The 22,009-nt window shown below is 40.9% G+C and overlaps 2 protein-coding genes across 2 annotated transcripts in view; one reads left to right on the top strand and one right to left on the bottom strand.

Annotated features, from left to right (window-relative positions):
• Positions 1 to 22,009, bottom strand: part of MCM9 (minichromosome maintenance 9 homologous recombination repair factor) — a 37,348-nt gene that overhangs the window by 5,194 nt on the left and 10,145 nt on the right. Inside the window, exons 7-10 of the mRNA XM_054393050.1 lie at positions 6,953 to 7,127; positions 5,000 to 5,202; positions 3,759 to 3,962; positions 1,944 to 2,026 (exon numbers count right to left, since the gene is read on the bottom strand). Coding sequence (XP_054249025.1) covers positions 1,944 to 2,026; positions 3,759 to 3,962; positions 5,000 to 5,202; positions 6,953 to 7,127 — 665 coding nt within the window. The remainder of the gene's footprint in view (positions 1 to 1,943; positions 2,027 to 3,758; positions 3,963 to 4,999; positions 5,203 to 6,952; positions 7,128 to 22,009) is intronic.
• On the top strand, positions 9,674 to 20,272 carry ASF1A (anti-silencing function 1A histone chaperone). Its single transcript, XM_054393051.1, has 4 exons — positions 9,674 to 9,782; positions 13,322 to 13,437; positions 17,640 to 17,816; positions 19,871 to 20,272. Exons 1-4 carry the CDS (start codon positions 9,674 to 9,676, stop codon positions 20,081 to 20,083), a joined length of 615 nt encoding a protein of 204 aa, XP_054249026.1. The 3' UTR covers positions 20,084 to 20,272.

The raw sequence follows: 22,009 nt of genomic DNA, 5'->3' as shown, positions 1-22,009 counted from the left end.
CAACCTCATTCTACAGGCTGACAATTAGGCAGGAAACACTGCCCATCCATACAGAAAGGTTGGGCTTTTTACAGGGAAGGAATCAATTTCTGAAAATAAATTTTTGCGTGTGACTTCTATTTTTTCTGATAAAAGAAATCACTTCCTTCAAAAAGAAACTGTTTTAGTGATTAAATTTTATTTTCCAGGAGGAAAGTAAAATTTGGCTTTAAATAACAGATCTCAAATTTGCAGATTCCTAGCAAAACTGAACACATTTTCCTACTTCCTCATGAAAAGTGAAGCAGATACGATGAGCACACCAACTAGTCCTAGGTAGTGTCCTGCAGTTATAATTTTGGCACATTTCTCACTGACTTTTATTAGATAAATGCTTGTTATGCAAACCACAGCCCTGGAGGGCTGGGCTGTATAATTATGAAAAAGCGATTCACAGTTAAACCAATTCTTTTACATTTATTTGTGCTGATGAGGTAGAAAGATGCAGAGATGACAATATACATTCATTATTATTATATATACGCATTCCACATTTTGTCTGGTATGAATAAAAGCAAAAGTATTTCAGATTTCTTATATCGGAGCCCATGCTGCTTTGAAACCACTGTCCCATCAAATTCCCATCTAGTTAATTACAGGTTTAACTACAGTTAATGAACACTCATGTGATATCTTCTGCTGTTTCAACTGCATATAATAGTGCAGCTTCTTGGTTTAACTTAGATGCAGTGATGTCTTTGAGAAGCTGAGCTCTTCAAACCAGTGCAAGATGAATTGCAGCAGACAGCGAAATAATCTTCTGCTACTTAATAAGGTCAGGCCCTGTAGTATTTTTGAGACAAATTCCATTTGCAACATTGTGCAGTAGATTATCCGTGGCACAAATTGCAATTAGTCTCTCAACCCTCACTGTAAGAACACGGGAGATCACAAGAGCCTACCTGCCATTTGTGACTGTGCATCTATCCTTAAGAGCTTTATTTCCAAAAAAGAAGCATATCTACTCCTGCAAAGGTCTTTAAGGTCCATTGAACTAACAGGTGCTATTGAAAATTGTTTTAATCTGAATATAGTCATACCAACCTATACAGAAACATAGGAAATGCCATTTTGGATCAGACCAGTCATCTGTGCAGTGGAGTACACCGTTTCTGACAGAGCCAAATCCAAATATTTCAGATGTGCTAAAAATCCTCCATGCATAAAACTTTGGATAATCTGCTTATGGTAATTTTTTTCTACTCCAAAGCATGAAGACTTATTTCCCTTAAAAATATTCTAGCTGAAGTAGTACTGCATATTATTTTCCACACATCTGTGTGGAATCTAGCCTTACACGTTTTTTCAATGCCTTTTTACATATCTGCATGATAAGTGCAATGTACAATTTTCAGTGCAACCCAAGTTTTGGACTGCTAAGGTTTATCAGAGTAAATTTAGTCTTCTAAAAGTTCTGAGCTTTAGTATCACCACCAACATAATTTAAAATGATCTAATGGCAAAATAAAGTGTAGGCCTTTTCAACTGTTTGAAACTTGCTCAAAGAAAAAAACCAACTTTGAATATCTCCTATCTAGTTAACAAGTGACAGACTAATATTATGGCAGAAAAATCCATCAGAGACTATTAAACACAGTGATATAAACCTTTAAAATGTAGATTGCCAAAAGTCAATAGTACACCTAAATTTTATTTGGACTGCAAAGTCTACAAAAAAAGGTACCAGGTCTGTATCACCAATCCAGACTTTTCAGTATAATCTCTGTTTAAGGATTTTAATAATCAAGATGGACTAAAAATGACTTGTTAAGGTCTCTGAAGACCTATTTACCATGAGCCCACAAAACCCTCTCCAAAGGGAAAAACATATATGCATGTTAAAATTGAATTGAATTCCTTAAATGTGACATTGAAGCAATGGCAATGTCTGCAAGAAACCTTACCTGCATAGAAGATTCCATCACTGATACTACAGTTATAGCATCTTCCAGAGTCACAGTATCCCTAAACATCAACCGGGCATGAGCTATCAGAAATAAATGGACATGGAAAGCAAGTGTTACTGCAGGAAAAAAAGCTAATTCTTCAGCTCTTCAAACACTTGTTTATGTATCTAACTTAAACATGAATATAACCTTTTGGGTTTAGTGTCAATTTCCACATGAAGTGGAAGGCTTAATTTGACTAGAGAAGAAGGCAATGTGACTTCCAGATTAGTTACAGTGGCAGTTCTAATAAGCATGTTCAAAATGTTACAGTTAAAAATGTAATGTACTAGATATCACAATGAAGAGTGCAATGTGAAACATTCCTATCAAGAGAGAGATGCACCATCACCATAAAGTAACAAACTAAATGTAGATTTAATCAGAGGTCAGAAAAGATCTGATCTCCTCTAACCAGTCTGTGTCACAAATTTAGTATTATTTAAAATGCTTTTCTCTACAATAGTTGGGGTTTTTGCTTCCTTTTCTTAAGTCAGCAAAACAAAACTGATTTTTAGAAATGGATATAATGCAAATAATTTACCACATGAAGCTCTCCTAATTGGCCACAGAAACACACACAATTGTTATTCAGCAAAAGAAAGGCAGGTTAATTAATACCATACTTTGAGAGAACAAAATGCTACTAAAAGCCTCAATCGTGTGAAAGCATGAGAATGGAAAAGACACTGAATGTGAAAATAAAAAGTGAATCCTTGAAAGTTAGGAATGTCTTTTACTTAAAGAAGTTTTTCCCTAAAATGAAAAAAAAAAACAAAACCAAAAACATCTGGATACAGTAAGTACTGCATTGCTGATTTGCATATGAAAGCATAAAGACCATTTATGACTGGTATACAAAAATACAGTAAATTCTTTTGAAATTCATCCTGATACTACTCGAGATGCCATTTTATAAAACAAAATCATATAAAGACAGAGACCTACTGCTTCCTTTGGATTTGTTCTTATAAATGAAATATGATTTGAACTCAGAGATGGAAATGCTGGAGTTTTACTGCAAAATATAGGCTTGATTACTGATAGTTAAGACAACAAAAATGTGGGGTTTTTTATGTTATATTAATTTTAGGAGATCAAATGGATCAAATGACGTGAAGTAAATCATAGAACGCACTGGACTGACAGGGACATTTAAAGGTCTTCTAGTCCATTGCCCCTGCAGTAAGCAGGGACATCCTTAACTAGATCAGGTTGTCCAGAGCCCCATCAAGTTTGACCTTGAATGTCTCCAGAGATGGAGCCTCCACCACCTCCCTGGGCAATCTGTTCTAGTGTTCTCTCACTCTCATAGTGAAGAACTTCTTACCAATGTCAAAATCTACCCTGCTCTAGTTTCAAACCATTGCCCCTTGTTCTAGTGCTACAAGCCCTTGTAAAGAGTTCCTCCTCAGCTTTCTTGTACACCCCCTCCAGAAATCTTCTGCATTTTGGACATGAAGAATCCAAGATTTCTTTTTATAAAGAATTCTGAGATTTTTTCCCTGGAATGTGATTTCTTTCAGTGGTTTTCGTTTTTATTATGTGTGAAAATGGCAACATTAAAATTGATTTTGATAATCTAAACATAATGCCCTTTCCCACACTTAAAATCTCCAAGCCCAAGTCTCCTTAGCTTAGAAAGGCAACAGAAGAATCACCTGTCTCTAAGGAAAAGCTGCTACTCTGCTTACTGGCTATAATTATACTTCCTGATTTATTCACTGTATAAAAGTTAATTGTTGGCCTAAAAATAAACTTGCAGAGCCTTACCTTCTGCCAGGCGAATCAAGCTCTCCAAGAGGCGAATGGTGGTGCGGGCAGCATTTCTGCAGTCGCTCTGACGCTGCATCTGATAGTAGCGAACGAGGATCAGGTTGCTCTCATCAGACAGTTTTGGCTGGATACGTTTGATAAGGCAGAAATAGGTTTTCATCTTGTCCATGCTCCACAGCTTTTCTGATCTCCTTGGGCACCCTGCATTACAACTGCCTAGTCAGTAATTCTCTAACAACACACAGCAACCTTTTCTTCTAACACTTCCTGTGAAACAGACAGTTGACTACAAAGGGCACATTATTTTTGAGGCATACTGGGTTGTCAGTACTCTAGTCCTCAAGGACTTGGTCAAATTCTGATGTGGAATTTTACCCATCCAGTCCCACCCCTATCAAAATCCACTGTAAAGCCTCCAGTAATTTTAACAGAACTGCTGTCAGCCTCGCTGCCCACCAGATGGTACAGTCAGTACCAAGTGCTGTAGTAGTCCTCAAAATGTAAATGCTACATGATTGCATATTTCTCCTCTGGCTGTAGGAGGACTTTGTAGGAGCCAAAATCTACCTGCTGTATTCTGAGGGGTTTTAGTTTTGTTTTTTCAGAGAAACATTTTGGGAAGGAAAGGAAGCTAGCTGGTGAAGTTCCCTCTAACCACATCTTCCCTAATGAGGACCAAAGCCATGTTCCTGAATTGGATGGAAAGGGGATGGTTAAAATAAAACCACGTTGCCTTCGCTAATTCCACAGCACAGAGCTCCATGTAGGGAATACTATTGTTCATTCTTTGAGTCCTGCAGCAGTGCAGCTCGGAATTATTCTGTCTGAATTAAGTTTCTCATTAAGAGCATGGACAATTGCATGGTGTGTAGGATCTGCATATTAAGCAACGCAAAGGCACAAGATTGAAACTATCCATTTGGTGAGCAGTCTGGGCCAAAAGCTCTTGTAAATGATCACAGAGTAAAAGTGTACTGTTCTCAGCTCACCTCAATTAATTAATAATCTCTATCTTATTCCTGCTGGAAAAGCAACCATTCCACAGGAAACTACCATAGCAAAAATGTAAACATTGATTAACATGAAAAACTCCAAAACAACAAACTAAACTAAAAGGTGACCAAAAAAACCCACAAACCAAAACCACCCCCCACACAACAAAACAACCCCCAAATCCCAAACCAAACAAAAAAGCCAAGCAAGAAACCCCTCATAATTTAAAAAAAGGCTACTCTTACCTTTATTTTGCAAGATGAAAGATGAAATGATGCGGTCCCACTCCTCATTCTTTGTATCTAACAATACTAAGACCAGGTCAAATCTGCTCAACAGTGGGCTGCCAAGGGCTATGTTGACAGACACAGACTCATTAGGGTCATAATGGCCTTTTGGGTTTGTTGCTGCCAGGATAGTTGTCCTTGTATTAAGCTTGCACACCAAGCTAGAGAAAAGTATGATGAACATGATGATTGAATTAAATTAGGTATGGGAAATTATTTCAAAGTGTTAAAATGTACCAATTTTTTTATGTTATGAAGAGCACACCTTAGTTTCAAGGACCAGGAGAGCTAAAGAATATACTTAATTATTGTATTTATATATATAACATTTTCCCATCTGAGAATAGCACCTAGATAGAGAGACAGTGATCAGGATACCAAGAGGAACTAAGCAATATTGCCATGAGTCATCTCTGTATATAGCTAGGTCCTTAAATGGTGAAAACCAACATAACTTGCCAGAAATACATATTACTTTGCTGATTTATATAGTATAGAAAGACCTTCTTATGATGAAATGTAACATTTTAGCTTAATTCACATTTTAAGAAAGCAAAAGATAATGTAAATAAATGGATATTTTATTTCTGTATGTAAACATGTTATGAACATGAAGCCAACCAACCAATGATGGCAGCCATATCAACTGTTTTTCCAGGGAAACAGCCATTTTCTTCTCTTAACCATGCTATCCTGGCATGGGATTTTAGATGTGGGGAAATGTGGGGTTTGGTTTGTTTGGTTTTTGGGGGTTTTGTGTTTTTTTTTTATTCTGGCACCCAAATGGAGTCTTTTTAGTTATGACAGCAGCAGCAATGCTCTAACTTTGGTTTGTCACTGAGCTATTTCTAGTCAGCTGCAGGGTAACTGCTACCTCACCTCTGAAGTTCTTCTGCAACTGAGAGGAAGGACCACAAAATGTCCTATCTTAGCACAAACCTATCTGTGCTAAGTCACCACTCAAAAAATCCTCATTATATGTAGTCCTTAAAAGTAAGCAACTGAGGCTGTATGTGCAAGTTAGCAAACTGTAGTCTGGGATCTACAAAACTCAACCAACTGCAACAAGGAACCTGGTTAAAATATGTCACTATCTTACTAAGTAGATAGGACCAGGTTTATTCCAGCTGCATTTCTGGCAAAAGCTACTAATCTACCAGGTGAGAGCAACAGTACTTGTCTGCTGTCTGCTTCAGTGGAGATGCTCAGGTTAGAGAAAGGACATGATCAGTCAGAAGAGCATGCTGAGCTGACTTGAAGATGACAAGAGGAACATGAAAAGGATGATGACTTTTGAGCAGTGGAGAGTTCAGAAAATGGTTTGGGCCTGGACAAAAGCTGCATATGACTAACAGAATGAGATATGAGCTCAAAGAGGGTGGAAAATAGCAGATCTGAGCACACACTACTTTGAAAGCAAGGAACTTAAAGTAAGGAGGAGTTTATATTTATGCCATGCCCAACATATAAAGTTCAGCAGCCTGGAAATCTTTTTGTCTTCTTTTGTTAACATGCAGTATGACTGGATTTTGGAGAAATGAGGTCCTGCTGAGTTCCAATTAAAAATTTACAACCTTCCTCATTTCACATATGATTATTATGACCGCTCACAGCAAAGGACAAGAAAAAGGACACCAAGTCTTCTCAGGAAAATGCACTGGCCTGCAGTGGCAGCCAGAAAACCCAACAGTGAAGAGGTTATGTACTTATTCTGACAGCTTGCAACTTCTGGTCCAGTGCACTGTCCTTGGAATTGTTGACTCATCTAGTTTAAGAATACTGGTGAGAACAAAATCATTAAGTACAACAAAGAAAACAGATATTTAATAAGCATGTCAAACATCTCTCCATCTTTCAAATACAAGAGAAACATTTCCATTGTTTTATCACATAAGTTAACATACCACTTACCCTGCCTTTGCAACGCTAATGGTTTGTTGCTCCATTGCCTCATGGATACTGGTCCTGTCATGTTCTTTGATACTGTTGAACTCATCAATGCAACAAAGGCCTCCATCTGCAAGCACCAGTGCTCCAGCTTCCAAGTTCCACTCCCCAAAGTCTTTCACAGCAGTCACTGTCAGACCTGAAACACCAATTACTTCAGTCAGTCTTTTCCTTAAAATGCACTTGGGTGAAAGAAAAGGACCCAGTGCACTGGATTGTGCCATGGACAGAAGGTAAAAGAGAAGGTTAGCTCCAGCACACACCTCTACCATGTAATTAATTTTACACTTAGTGTTAAAAAATCCCACCAGAGTTCAGCAGGTTAGCCTGGACCTGTGGAGCAGATTCTGTTAAGCTTCCCATGATTGATAGTGACTTGTTTCAGGCCTTTGTTAATTGAACAAAAGATTAGGGTAGGAAGACTAAATCTGCCAGATCAAATTGAAAATTAGGGCAACATTATGGAACTGACCTCTTCTGATCAACTACTAAAACAAACAATCATTTTGGAACTGAAAGAAAAAATGTTTTGAATGAAAAATTATTTCAACTGTCCTTCTAATGGCAGGAACTGGAGACAAATTCTCATCTTAAACTAAGGCTATTAAATTTCTTTATGAGATTTGGGTTCCTCTAAGCATTAAGCAAAAATGAAAATCCAAAGATGCCAAGGAATCAAATGGGAAAAAATCCCACAACATGTGTCTAAGTAATCCTGCACATGATACAACACTGCATGCACAGCAGGTCAAAAATGGCACAACTGTGAAAAGGGCCATTCATTATCAAGTAAGTGCAGCTCCTTTCAAACCTTCTACTCCCTATTTCCCAGCTTCTCTATCTTTACCCCTCCTTTTTCACTCCACTGTTTATATCTTAGAATATCCTAGTAGATGACAAACTCCAACCAGCCTAAAATCTTCTGGAACACTACAGCAAAACTTGCCCAAGAACCCCCTTGATGTGAGGAAACTTCCCCACTGTATCCAATCTTTCCTGCTTTTCCTGAACTCTGCACTGAACAACTTGGGCAGGATTATAAAATAGCAAAAACAAAATCTGTAGTCTCGTGTCAGATATGGATAATGCCATTAAAAACTGGAGTAAACAACACGTCAAGCAAGTGTCAGATGATGACATTTCTTTGTAAATACAAAACAAAAGTGTCATCTACTTTCCAAATCTTGCAATGGGCTCGGAGATTTGCTGTAGGCCAAGAGGCTCTGAGCCTCAGCGCTGTGTTCTTGCCCACTGCAGATCTGGCAGCACTCTGCTTCCACCAGCAGGGCTTTGCTTTTCCATGCAGGTGGGAAGATGGCTCCTACACTGTCTTCCTGCTGTGCATCGTATCACTGCTTTCAAGGCCAACCTGCAGACATTACTAGACTGGATACGTAGTTATTTCTATGCAGAATCTCCTATTGTGTGGGTGCACAACTCATGCTTCCCATGCTCTGAGCATATAAACTGGTGCTACAATGATGATCTGTCCCTCCTCCCCATCCCTTTTGTGTGGCAGCCACAAGATGTCCTCCTCTATGGTTCTCCTGCTGCTGCACAAGATGGCCTCCTCTACAGGCCTCTTGCAGCTGCACAAGATGGCCTCCTCCCTGGGCTTCCTGCTGCTGCACAGGGATACGTGTTGTACTGTCACAGCCTGTTATGTTACCTAAGGCCTTCTCTACTAATATAGGAATGGGACTTCTTCATGGCATCATGGCTGCACAAAAGATGCTCCAATCCCTCCACATGCCCCTTTGTGACCCTGTGGTGGTCTCTCTAGCAGCAGTGAGGCAGATTTGTGGCAGAATTCAGGCCCACACAGCCAGCCTGCCTATACATGGGGTACCACAAACCACCCTTTATTTGAGAGCACCCCTGTGACAGGCACCAGATGGGCTCCCTGTTTCACCACCTCCTGGCACTCTGCCTTCAGCCAAGAGGTCAGTGTCATGGGGCTGACAGGACGGCATGGCTCCCTGGCATGGCTGGCCTCTTGTCAGCCAAATATCCTCATGCAGGCACCCTGGCACCCAGGACCCCATCAGCACCTAGCCCCTGAAAGGCCAGCTCATTGCATCACCCCCATCACGTTTGGTCACAAAAAATGAAAATAAAAAAAAAAAGGAAAAAAAATGGGGGGGGGGGAGGGGGGAGGGGGAAGTCCAAAAACGCCCTCCACAGCACATGGCGGAGCCCCATGGGCGAGAAGGGGCGAAGCCGGCAAAGAGGGTGCCTCAGCAAAGCTCCCGCCCCGGCTCCGCCCGGCTGGGCTCGGCTCAGCCCCGCCCGGCGAGCCGCGGCCGTTGGCAGTCCGTTTCCGCCGCGCCTCGCCGGGCGGGGGCGCTGCGACCTGGCGAGCGGGAGCGGCGGAGCCCATCTTGGTGCCGCTCGGCAGCCGTGCTGCGGGAGGAGGGCCCTAGGCCGGCGTGCGGCCAATCCGGGCGGGCGCTGGCGGCGAGCAGGGCAGAATGGGCTGTAGTTTAGTGAAATAGGAAAGCTGCGAACAGTGTGGAGTGTTCCTGGTGTAAATAAAAGGGGGAAAAAAAAGTTTCTGCAAGTCGCAGCTCCGCAGCCTCGCTCAGGCACTGGCGCGGGGGTTTGTGCGTTGCACAAAACGAACACACTGGACTTTACCGAGCTGCGTTAACGCGCTCTTCCTATTGTTTGTGTTTTTTTCAAAATATGGCAAAGGTTCAGGTGAACAATGTAGTGGTGTTGGATAATCCTTCTCCTTTCTACAATCCTTTTCAATTCGAAATCACATTTGAGTGCATAGAGGACCTGTCGGAAGGTGAGTAGATTTTCTCCCGATACGGATTTTGTAACCCCGGGCTCGTAGTTTCAGGGGTTTTAAGGCTTAAACTTTGCACAGGCCTGCTCTTACAATTTAACAGTTTTCTCCTTCACTGCATCGCCGTGCCGAGGCGAAGGGATGTGCTCGCCGGCGCCCGAGCTGCCGCCGAAGGAAAACCGCTCTCGCTGAGCCCGGCGGGGAAAGTTGGCGGCGTTCGCCTGCCTGCCCTGGCCGCCGAACCGGGGCCGCCTCTCCCGCCGCGCCGCGCCATCGGCGAGGCCAGCTTCAAGTTGCGAGGAACTTGTTTGAGTGGTGGTAGCCATGTTGCCAGCTTTGTGTGTGCGTGGGGGGGAGCGCGAGAGGGAGAGGGTTAACCGGGCTCGGCTGCCGCGCATCCCCGCGCCCGCGGGGACACGGGCTGTTGCGCGGCCGGCACCCCGAATACCCAGGCGGTACTCGGGGCGCTGAAATTGCTCCGCGGCGAGCAATTCTTTGGCCTCATGCTCCATTTTAATACTTAAAAAATAATAATTAAAAAAAATATAGCGGTGGGAGGTAGAGCCGGGCAGGCTCGCACCCGAGTGCCAGCAGAGCTAGCTGCCGCGGTGGGATTCGGCGCGGTGGGGTACGCGGGGCTGGCGGCACGGTACGGTGGCTGCGGGAGCCCTGGTGGTGGGGGAGGGGGCCGGCGCCAGCCACTATTTTTGGAAGTCACTCGAAAGTTATCAGCAGCCGCCGGGGAGTAGGGGGCGGCCCCGGCGCCGCCGCCCTACAGCTGTTTCGCGGGGACCCCCCGCCTGAGTTTGGGGTGCCGGCTGTACTCCCCACTGAGGGGCTCGCCGTACCGCCGGCGGGCTCCCGCCTTCCCCTCATCCGGGCGGGCCGCGAACCGCCTTCGCCTCGGCGGCGCTCGGCAGCGCCGCCCGCCGGGCTGCCGGCAGGCCGCGCCGCGGCTCTCTGCGGGAGTCGCCCCGAGAGGCCGCGCGTCGCCCCTCGGGCGGGAGTTTTGAACGCAGCGGCTTAGGGCAAGGAAAGCTGCGGCAGGCTGGCGGAGGAAGCGGGGCGTCCTTGCCCACCGGTGGTACCAGGGAGCGGCTGCTGCTCCGGGAGGAGGCCGCTCAGCTGGGACTGCCTGCGAACAGAAGAGAGCAGCTGTCGGCGGGGTCCTGGCCCCGGCGGAGCCCGGCATCGCCTACTCGACAGGGGACCCCAGGGGCCTGAGGGGCGAGGGATGGCAGAGGGAAAACCAGAGCTGGCGGGCGATAACAGCTGGCAGGCTCCCTGCCGTTGCGGTTAAACTTGCCTCACGCCGCCTGCTTCTGTAGCAGTAGTTACTTGTGCGTGCCGGCGGCCTGGTGACAGCCCGCCCTGCGCTACCGCCATGGGAGGGACGGTCCCACTGGCGGGAACTTGTGAGGAAGTCTCGGCTGAGCCGGGGATTTTCTCTAGGCCTGTGCTGCTAGTCTCCTGCCCTCTCGCAACTGACCAGTTGGAGCTGCCTGGGGCAGGGTGTGCTCCATGCCCATCACCAGGTTGCTGCCTGCATCTCTAGTCAGTCCAGCCTTATCCAAGATACAGCACCAGACCCCTCGATGGCTACTGCTGTGGCAGGTGCAGTGCCCATCACAGGCGCTTGTCACAAGGCGTTCTGCCTCTTCTTCCTGTGGTGCACAGCTGTATGTGATGTACTCACTCTGGATTTATGCTAAAGTTAATCCCAGACAATCAGGATGAGTAGAATTATAGAGGGTCTAATGCAAAATTATTAGTTCCCTTCACCCACTTAAATGCAAGTTAGAGTAGAGGAAAAATTTAGGATGAGCACTGCTATCTTTCACATGTAAAACCAAGATTAAATATATCTTGTTTATACTTGATGAAAAATTTGCTGTCACTGCCCTAGCTTCCATGTGCTAGTATGTATATTTACCGTGCTTTTTTCTCTTCAGCCAGCCCTGTGCATGGCTGACCTTAAAATTAAGGTCATGAACTCCAGCCTTTAACAAAGAAAAGTTGTTATTCCATATCAAGATACCTAAACAGCAGTTGGATCAACCTATTAAGTATATAATTTAAAATGTATTTTTAAAAATTCGATTTTTTTAGTACCAAGTAGTACTGGTTTAGAATGAACTTTATACTGTTCTCTTGGAACAATAGCACAGGGTGGTATAATAATCTTAAGTTTAGCCTAGATGTTCTCATTTCTTCTAAGTGGTAAATTACGTTCAGGTGCTGACAAGAGGTCCTTAACTGTCCTGGATGAGTAGCCTGCAGTACTGGCAGCAGCTAGTACTACATGCATAAAAGGTAAATGAAACCTCTGATAATAGTACCTCGCCAGTTGTGCTGTACAGCAGAGTAAAATCCTATCCCAGACCCTGTTCATTATGGTATTTCAACCCCCAAAACTTACATTAAAACAAATAAAAATTCATTAATGAGGAAAGAGGGTTGCAGTCCTAAAGCAGCCAAATAGCATTAAACTGATAAGCTTTTTCTATGATTTGTTTTCATTTCTCTAAGGAAAGCATAATGCAGACTTCGGGATTTTGCAGAGCATAGAGCTAAAGTAAATGTAATGGGGCAGAGCATTATGGTTTTGCATAGATAATTAGTTCATTGTTAATAAGGAAAAACCTATGCAAAAAAGAAAGTTGTAAATTTTTAAGGTATAGTTCAGAAGCAGCAGTTCCATTACTGTAATGGTGATTTTTTTTTTTTCCCCCTCTTGCTTAAAAAATGCACTCTTGCTCCCCCACCAAATCTGTCAAGATTAGTTCTGTATGGGTATTTATGCATGTGAGTTTGAATCAAATAGTGAAAGTGAAAAGCTGACCCAGGCAGAGCTAATGTGTGCTAATTTGTAGTTTCCAAACACCTGTGGTGAAGAGGGTGAGTTAAGAAAAGGGGTCCATTATTTTAAGAAGCAGAATACTAAATGTTAATCTTTTTGCCTGTAATTCAGGATGTGGATAAAATCTAAGCACCCATATCTTCAATGAGATGATCTAGTCACTCTTGCAATTACTTCTCAGGGTACACAAGTTACATGTGAAGGAATGGGGTCTATAGTTGGTGTGCTTACACAGTGGGCTTTCTTACTCACTCAAGCCCCCTTCCATGATCTGTTTAATTTAAGATGCTAGGTGTGTATGTAGAAGGTGGGAATTTCTCTTTGGGAAGTGAGTCAGTATTCAAGGCATGCAGTGTGTTGAATGTGTCTAGAGGCATCAGCCCTGTGTTGCAGCCATTCTGACAGACTTGGAGAAAATGTTGAAGAGGGCTCCTAACAAGTAAACAGGCCCTGTCCTCTGTATAAAACGTGAAAATTGGCCTAGGAAAAGAGATTCCTGTAAGGAATCCACTGGCTAAGGAGAGATGATGGGATGGTCTCTGGTCCAAGAGGACTGGAATAGCGTTAATAAATTTTCCTAGTGAAGACAGGCCTTTGTTATTTTAGGCAAGAGTGGAAGACCCTTGGCTGTAATGATAAATACTTTTTTTGTTGTTGTTTAATTTTTGTTTTGCTCTAGATTTGGAATGGAAAATAATTTATGTGGGTTCAGCAGAAAGTGAAGAGTATGACCAGGTGTTAGACTCTGTTTTAGTAGGACCTGTTCCTGCGGGCAGACACATGTTTGTATTTCAGGTAAGTTTGATTTAACTGTTCTAAAAAGGTTGTGTTAATTTGTTTAAAGATGACTGTGTTAAAATAAGAGGCACTTGAGAAATAATGGTAAGCTAAAAATTATTTCAGTCATCTCTTCAGGTATGATATACCTTCCTTCAAAGTCTGTTCACGACTGGATATTTCTTGCCCCTGATATTTCCATGGTAGTATTTCCACTTGTGGTATCAATAATTAGGGTGATAGAATCACTGTTCCTGTAGCTACTGATAACTTTGATCAATCTGGTTTATAACTATATTCTAGAACACTCACTAATCAAGAGTGACAGCTGATTTACACTAGCACCATCAGGCTGCACTCTACTGCAGTTGGTGGCAGCTTCAGACAATCAGGAGCACAGGTTAATAAAGGCAACACCTTCAGAAGATCAGGCCAACAAATTCACTATAAAAATCTGCCAGAAGAGTCAAGAGTTCATTTCTGTTGGGCAAGATAAATGTTCAACTGCAAATGTTGGGCTAAACCTGCTAAATAACAACAGAATATAGCAATTTGTAAAGAGACAGAATTCCAACGGTAGATAGCAGGCATTTGGGACCTAAGTGTGTACATTAAGACTGTCCAACAAACTCTGGAGTGGGATAGTCCTATAGAACAGTAGTTACTTTTGGCTTTACTGCTAAGTAGGAATAATGAAGGGAACAAAACCAGGGAGAGAACAATACTAAGATGGCTTACTAGCCTAGTCTGGTTTCCATTTTAAGTCAATGAGAGGGAAAACTAAACCAGACTTGCTTGAATTCGTATAGAAGTGTTTTGGGGCTTTTTGTTTTGTTTTTTAATCAAAACTATGGTTTAGTTCACTTGGTCAAATACTAGTATTTTGTCTTGTAAACCGAGAGCAAAATCTCTCGGTAGAAAAATCAGATTTTGTATGAGAGAGGCTTATTGTGTAAGAACTATGCTATTTTCTAAATGCTACGATTTTACTTAATTATTTAACAGCAAATGCACGTTGGAATATCAGCATTAAATAAAGTGCTAACTCTTTAAAAATATCAACATTTCTGAGGCATTTTGAGTAATCCTGCATGTTCCAGGAAACTTCTTTTTCTTACAGACAGGCTAAAGAAATAGGATTAGGCTGGAGGTTACATTTATCAACCATGTGTGCAAACCAGTCTTGAAACATTTCTCTTTGGTTTTGGAGCTGGGCCTAATTTTTCCACACTACAAATAAAGCAGATGTGTAACAAATGCATCATTTATTAACAGTTCTTCCATTATCAAGCTATTAGAGCTTATGACATTAATTGGTGAGAAATAGGTAATCCTCCATTGCCCTCAAAGGGGCTACCTTGTAGCACTGTATCCAGAGAAATCAGCTGGTGTTTACATTTCTAAGGTAAAAGATGCACTATCTTCAATGAAGTTATGAAGGTTGACTGGTGATGGGAAAGAGCAGGAGGCAGGTGCCTGAAAAGGAATATTTTGGCTCTATGGATAGGAAGGCCCTGAAAATTGCAGTTTCTATATGATGGACTTGCTGATTGTATGCTGGTTGTAACTGACACTATAGCTACATTAGCAGTTGGTATGTAGACATTTTGCTTAGGTTGGAATAGATCCTTTAAGAGTCAGTACTCCTGTTAGGGTAAATAAAGCATCCCTTTTATTTTTCACAGAAGAGCTTTGGTCTAAGTCATTAGACTTCAAAAGCACTGTATTTCAGGTGAGGGTAAGACCCAGGAGATCCCCAAAACCCAAAGTGCTGCAATAGGCCTTTGCTGATGACTGAAGCTATTTTATTCACCAAACTGAAGCAGCCTGGGAGATGGAAAAAACTAGGAAGGGAAGGCCAGAATGGGGCAAAGCACAGAACTGCAGGAGGCATACAATATAAAGAAAAAGATTGTACTTACTAGGCACAGCACAAGGAAAGGGCCTTTGCAGAGGTGTGTAAAATTTTCAGCTAATAGTATGCTGTAGATTTTTCTAAATAGGAAAATGGCTGAAACAGCAAGTAAAATGGAGTACCAGCCAGATAAAACACTGAGCATGATAAAACTACCTTTGAAAAGGAGCTGCGCATCAGGCTTGGAAGTCAGCCTTACATAAAGAAAGATGGAGAACTATTGTGCTTCTTAGACTTACACAATAAGTTTGCCCTTCTCTTTTTAAAGAAAAAAAACTTTAAAGGATTTCAATATTAAAGGCCTGCAGCTTGGCTGTTTGATTCTAAATTCCAAGATTTAAGTAGTGAAACTTGATTCCTTCTCTCTTTGCACTTGAATTTGTTATAAATTCACAGAAACTTCTTTTTGAGAACATAAGTACATAAATAATTTACTGTTTTTAAGTGGGGGGAGACCTTAAGTACCTACTCTGGAGTAATAGCTATGTGTAAGTGTATCAAGTTAAAACAAGACAATTCAAGAGAACATATACACAGAGTGATTTCATACAATTCTAAGTAATTTTAGCGTAAGAATAGCATATTAAGACAGTGACTTTTGTGCAAAAGTTACAATCTACTGCCTCTGCAAATGCTCACTTAATATTTATCACAGCAAGCTCTTCTGTTTTCTTCCACCTGTGTATGATTGATTGCTACCCAGGCAATTTCAAGGTTTGACATCCAAGGCAGGAAGTTAAAAATTTGAGAATACAGTTTTAAAGAGCATTCAGTGTCTTTTCAACTCAGTGTATTCTTGGGTTCAGAACTGCATCACAGGATATTACAGGATACAAAATGACAGTGGTAGCCTGGAAGAACTAAAATCCCACATTAGAGCAGGAGTTGAGTTTCATGGGGGGGTTAAATGGCACAGTGTCCTTTTGCAGCATATTAGTCCATATCTGCCCACTGTGGAAAAGTCCTGAGCACTGTTAGAACAAGACTCCTAAATTAAAGTAGTTTTCATCTGTATTGGCAGTTCTCGTGAAGCATCTGAACTTGTCTATTGCTTGTTCATCTTTTCCACAGTAAAGCCATTTGGGCATTTTTCTATTCCCTTCAGGACTACAGGAAGTTGTGTTTTACCTGATTACCCTGGTTGCTTTTCCTCCCCCTGGTGTATTTGTACTTGAGAGGTCTGACATCTAATTCTTCTGCAAAGTGCCTACAGCTTATAAAAAGCTAGACTGAACACTTATAATTGAAGTAGCAAAGAGCAGAAGCCAATGCTGCATGACCCACTAGCTCCCAAATTTCACAGAGCTCGAGCATATAAGTACTACAGGAATTCAGGGATGAGAGGGGCAGCAGGAATTAATCCTATTTGTCCTCTGTCCTTAGATTAGATTCATTATACCCATACCATTCTATTCCATACATTGCTAAGACCAATTTGTAGCTGCAACACAGTTATTTGCTGACTGCAGATCTGCATGAAGCTGTTCCCTTTATGCTTAGACTACTGTTACTTTAAATCCACAGCAGAATGAGGCACCACACTTTTAACAATAAATGTGTAGTTAGGAAGCATTTTAAGGGATTGTTGTAAGCCACATTTTTATGAGGCAAATTTTAGTGATTATTGATAACTGCAGAGCCCCAGTGAGTAGGGACGTTGAAGAAGATTACAAGAGTTGCCTGTTAATTGGGATTGCATCCTGGCTGAAAATGTCAGATGTCTTAAGAGTGCTGATGCATTTAGCTGTGTACATTTAAAACAAAAGCATGTGGAAGGAGGCAAGTAGTTTATTTCCTAGAAATCTGTAGGACAGCTGAACCTCACTGTAGCCTGTTCCTGCTCTTCCTGATGGAGTATAAATTGCAGTCTGTATTTCTTAGTCTTGTTAAAAGCACACATGCAGGGCAATTCAACCTCAGAGGTACAGAAGAAAAAATTTTTTTTTCTCTGCTAAATTACCAAGATGGGCTGGAGAACAATGACACTGTGGAACTGGAGGGATGTTAGTACGCTTGCTCGCACAGCAGTTTGGCTGATTGTGTAATTAATAACAATTTTGGATCAAAGCTGTCTAATAATCCATAAGAGATACTTAGAATGTACTGTATTCTAGGTCATTCTACCTCTAGAGGATAGTACCATAAATTCAGGGTTGATATGAAAGTAAGTGTATTTTCTGGTTAACTTGAACAACCCTAAATACAGTCACTACTCAACTGTTCAGACATACTCCTTAAGATGCCCTTGTTAAATAGGTATGTGGTACCAATTTTATTCTAATCCATCTTTCTCTTTCATGTTTAGGCTGATGCACCTAACCCAGGGCTTATTCCAGATGCAGATGCAGTAGGTGTAACAGTTGTGCTAATTACATGCACCTATCGAGGTCAAGAATTTATTAGAGTTGGCTACTACGTAAACAATGAATACACTGAGACAGAACTGAGAGAGAATCCACCAGTAAAGCCAGATTTTTCTAAGGTAAGGCATGTTTTGTTCTACTCTTTTATCAAAGGTATGCTTATAGAAAGAGGTTTTTAGGAAAGAAAAACGCACTCCAAGTGATTCTGTGAAGTGCATGGAACAAGACATCAATTGAAAAAACCTGGGGGGTAAACTACAAGTACCAAGCAGTTGCCAAAAATTTGGAGAACGCTTGAGAAACCTGCAACAGTTTTCACCAGCTTGAAGCCTTGGCTGGACTTACTATTTTACACTGAGTTAAGCGAGCTATCGGGTTCCTTCTGCCTGCACCACTGTTGAGAAAGTGGCTCTGTTTCTCAGGAAAACAGTAAAGCTGGAAGTAAATTTTAAGTGTTAATTTAACACATTTGTCCAGCTTTGTATTGTTAGACCTGCAGTTTCTGCAGAATGGAAACAAACTGAACAAGTTAGGTATAAAATGAGATGGGTATCCTGGTAAGAGCAGGTTGCATGACCTGAATGGACAATTTGACTAAGCAAGGCTATAGACTAAGTTTAAAGTATATATATCCTTCATGGTAAAAATTAAGCCCAGACTAGAATTGAAAGATTAGAAATAGAATTATTTCAATCCTAATACCTTGAGGAGAAGGACCAATTAAACATCAGAAACTAGTCATAAATCCTGTGAAATACTCTACCCAGGCAGACTGTACAAACCAGCAAGGTTCTACACAGCATCCAGGTTTGTTTTCAGGGAAGATGTTGTGGAGGAGGGTTTTCCCTTTCTGAAGGCTGATGTACATGTGTACACACTTAGATTCCCAAGTTGTATGATGGTGAAAGCTGTATTTCTCAAGTTAGCATGAATTAATGCTGGTACTGGAATGGCAAGTGCACCAGTTTTGCCTCTAAGTCCCTGAAACTGATCTTCAGATGTAACTATACTGAACTGGTATGTAAAATGGTTTAGAAGAGTTGCTAATGATTTCCTTCACTTTCAGGGATCAGATGCTCAATATGTTCTCAAAATTCTTTTTAATTTTGAAGTTTTTTTTAAACTTATCTGTTCTTTTGTTTCATTTGAATAATTTAATTGGTTGTTATTTTGGGTGTGAATGCCAGAATGTTGACTTCCTTTAAGCACTTGAATTTGGATATGCCTAGAACTACTTGTCTTAACTCTCTGCTTATATAAAAAGCTAGTTCTGCTTCTATGAAGAAGAGCATGCATTTGTATAAGAAGTCCTTATTTTGACTTGGAGACAGGATTTAAACATACCAATAAAAGTAAGGGGTCAGGAAATATTTAATAAGAGCACTTCCTTGGAGAATAAAATCAGCATCACTACCAAAGCAAACTTCCTGTGCTCAGTCCTTTTATACTGAGTGACCAATGGCCTTAAGTTGCCATTCTCCAGTTAACTTCATGCTCTTAAATGATGAAAGGTCAAGATAAAGTGACTGTTTCCCTTTTGCTGCATATATAAACAAATGCACCATGTTTTCAAAGGAAGATGAAGGCCAGCTATGAGAATAAAGCATAATGACTAGGCATGTTCCCCTCCTCAGTGTTACTATCTTTCAAATCTAAGTTCTATGATTTTACTTTAATACTGTAGTAGACAAATTGGAAATTCAGTGAATGAAATCAAAGTATGGTAATTTAAGAATAGGTTGTACTCTTGGATGGAGAGAGACGGTTGATGGAATTGATACAATTATTACAAACACCATAAAGTTGATGGAAAATTTTATGAAGTACTGGGGTTTGCAGAAATCTTTGTGTGGGTAGTCATTTGTTTGAGTAAAAGCTGGCTTTTACTGCACTTTACTTGAGGAGTGTTCATACAGCCTTGAACTCACCTCACAGTTAAATATCCTCTCAAGAAAACAGTTACTCTGCTGAGTAGGATAGTGGATAAATGAAAAAGTGGTTTGTTTCTGTAAACAAGTTTCTGATCCATAGATAGTGGCTATAGGTGCATATTTTATATGTACAAGGCTATGGGGAATAAAAGGAAAAAATACCTATATGCATGTGAACTCCAGTTTGAGATGTATGTATTACATGATCCATGTTTTTTGTTTTTTGTTTTATTCTCTCCCAGCTTCAAAGGAATATTTTGGCATCTAATCCCAGAGTCACGAGATTTCACATTAATTGGGAGGACAACACTGAAAAACTGGAAGATGTGGAGAGCAGTAACCCAAATCTACAATCACTGCTTTCTACAGATGCATTACCTTCAGCATCAAAGGGGTGGTCAACATCAGAAAATTCATTAAATGTCATGTTAGAATCTCATATGGACTGCATGTGACTAACCACCATCATTTTGGTACTGTACATGTGTTAAACTGTAAAAACAACCAGAACTACAGAACTATCTCCCTCAAATTCCATAAGTACATAGTTGACAAGCAATGTGAAGAACTTGTTTTGAAACATCCTGTAGAAAGTTTATAAGAAAACCAAAACCAAACAAACAGTATTTGAGCAAATTGTGGAATATAAATACAGCTATTTTTAAGTAATTGCCTTTTTTCTCTAATGTTATTCTCTGTGGTCTAAACCAAACCTGATTAAAGCGTACGTATTCCCCCCTCCCCCTTTACTTTGTAAGCACTATTAAAAACAGAAAAAACAAAAAAAAAAAGTTAAAACATTCAGGCAGAATGAAGAAATAATGCCATGTCCTCATCTCTGATAGCCAAATTGCCAAATATAAAGTGCCCTTTAATAGCACCTTAAGAAGAAAACTGTCATTTAGATGAAGTGCAAAGAAAGAAGTAACTCTTTAAAAATGTCCAAAAACGTCCTCTTGCTGTGAAAGCAGACAGCTCAGTGTAAATTTAGGTGCAAGCTTTTTCCTTTCAAGGCACATACTTGTTACTTAAAACATGCAATTTGAGATGTACCATCTGCTATATTGGATTTTAGGACATTTTTTTTAATCTGATGCTGTTTACTCAAACTGTGGTTTGCTATGAACAATGTTTCTTATGAATTTGGGTGTGTACCTCAGGAAAAGAACTTGTTCAGCCACCCTAATGGCACACATTGTTGGAAGCATTCAAGCAATTACTAGGAGCTGTAAGTGTCAAAAGGAATAGTATGAGTATCCAAAAAATGTTCTTCTGCAAGATGATGATGTACAGCTGCTTATTGGTACCTTTATTTTCAGGTGTGCTTTATTCTTGCAGTCTTCTGCACTAGCAGTAAGGAGTTTAGATGCTCTTTTTCAGCTTTGAGACAGCTGGAATTTAAAACTGTTTCCTCTCTACCCTTTAAAGCAATCCTGTGCACTAGTATAAATCAAGATTCAGACCCTGTTGTGGTAGGCATGACACTCAGGAATACATTGCTTGCCCTGAAGCTCTTGCACTGAGACATCTATTACCTGAGGCATCCTTGAAGATAAAAAGAACTTAAGCAGTGAATGGTGAAGACTTGAAGACATGATTAGGACACTAACAATTTAGTTATGCCTTCCAGTCCTCATTAGCCTTATATGTTTACTGTGACTGTATGTGCATTTAAACATATAATCTGTCATGTCAGATTACAGGAGTATAGTTCTGATAGTTATTAGTAATTGTCCAAACTGAGTGCTTGTAGGTTCCAGGCCCTTAAAAAAAAAAAAGACATATTCATGATGACTGACAGTATAGCTCTGAATAAAAATAGAATCTTTTCTTTCCTCTTTCTGCATTCTCTAATAGGGATGAAGATGTCCCAAGCAGTTAGCACTTCTGTCTTTCCACATCATTAGTGAGATTGCCTTCATTTCTAACATGCATATTTTTTAAATCAGAAAGGAATGACTTGATCTGAACGTACCCACATTTTTCTTGTATGGAAACTCAGCAGTGCATATGGTAGCTGAATTAATAGAATTATTAATATTTGGAACCCTCCTAATCTGTGCCCAGAAAAATATCTCTGTAATTGTTTGAACTAATGCTTAGCAATTTAAACATACTAACATTCTAATATTGGTGTAACTTCACACAAAGAACTGGTCCCCCAAACCAGCAGCTGCTTCATTTGAGGGCTTAAATTCTGTGAACTTTTAAGATTTTTTGATTTTTCAATTGCACTGCAAAGTTAAGGTCTATAGTGAAATTTTTCATGCATTTTGTTCTGTTTATAAATCTAATTAATTTATTTTTTAAATGTAACCATGTAAATAAGTCATCTGCTGAAGGGGTGGCAGACTAATGAAGCCTGCCTTGAGCTAAGGCCA

The sequence above is a fragment of the Indicator indicator genome, chromosome 27 (assembly GCF_027791375.1).
Source record: "Indicator indicator isolate 239-I01 chromosome 27, UM_Iind_1.1, whole genome shotgun sequence".
Lineage (NCBI taxonomy): Eukaryota > Metazoa > Chordata > Aves > Piciformes > Indicatoridae > Indicator > Indicator indicator.
This window is presented reverse-complemented; position numbering and strand designations above follow the sequence as displayed.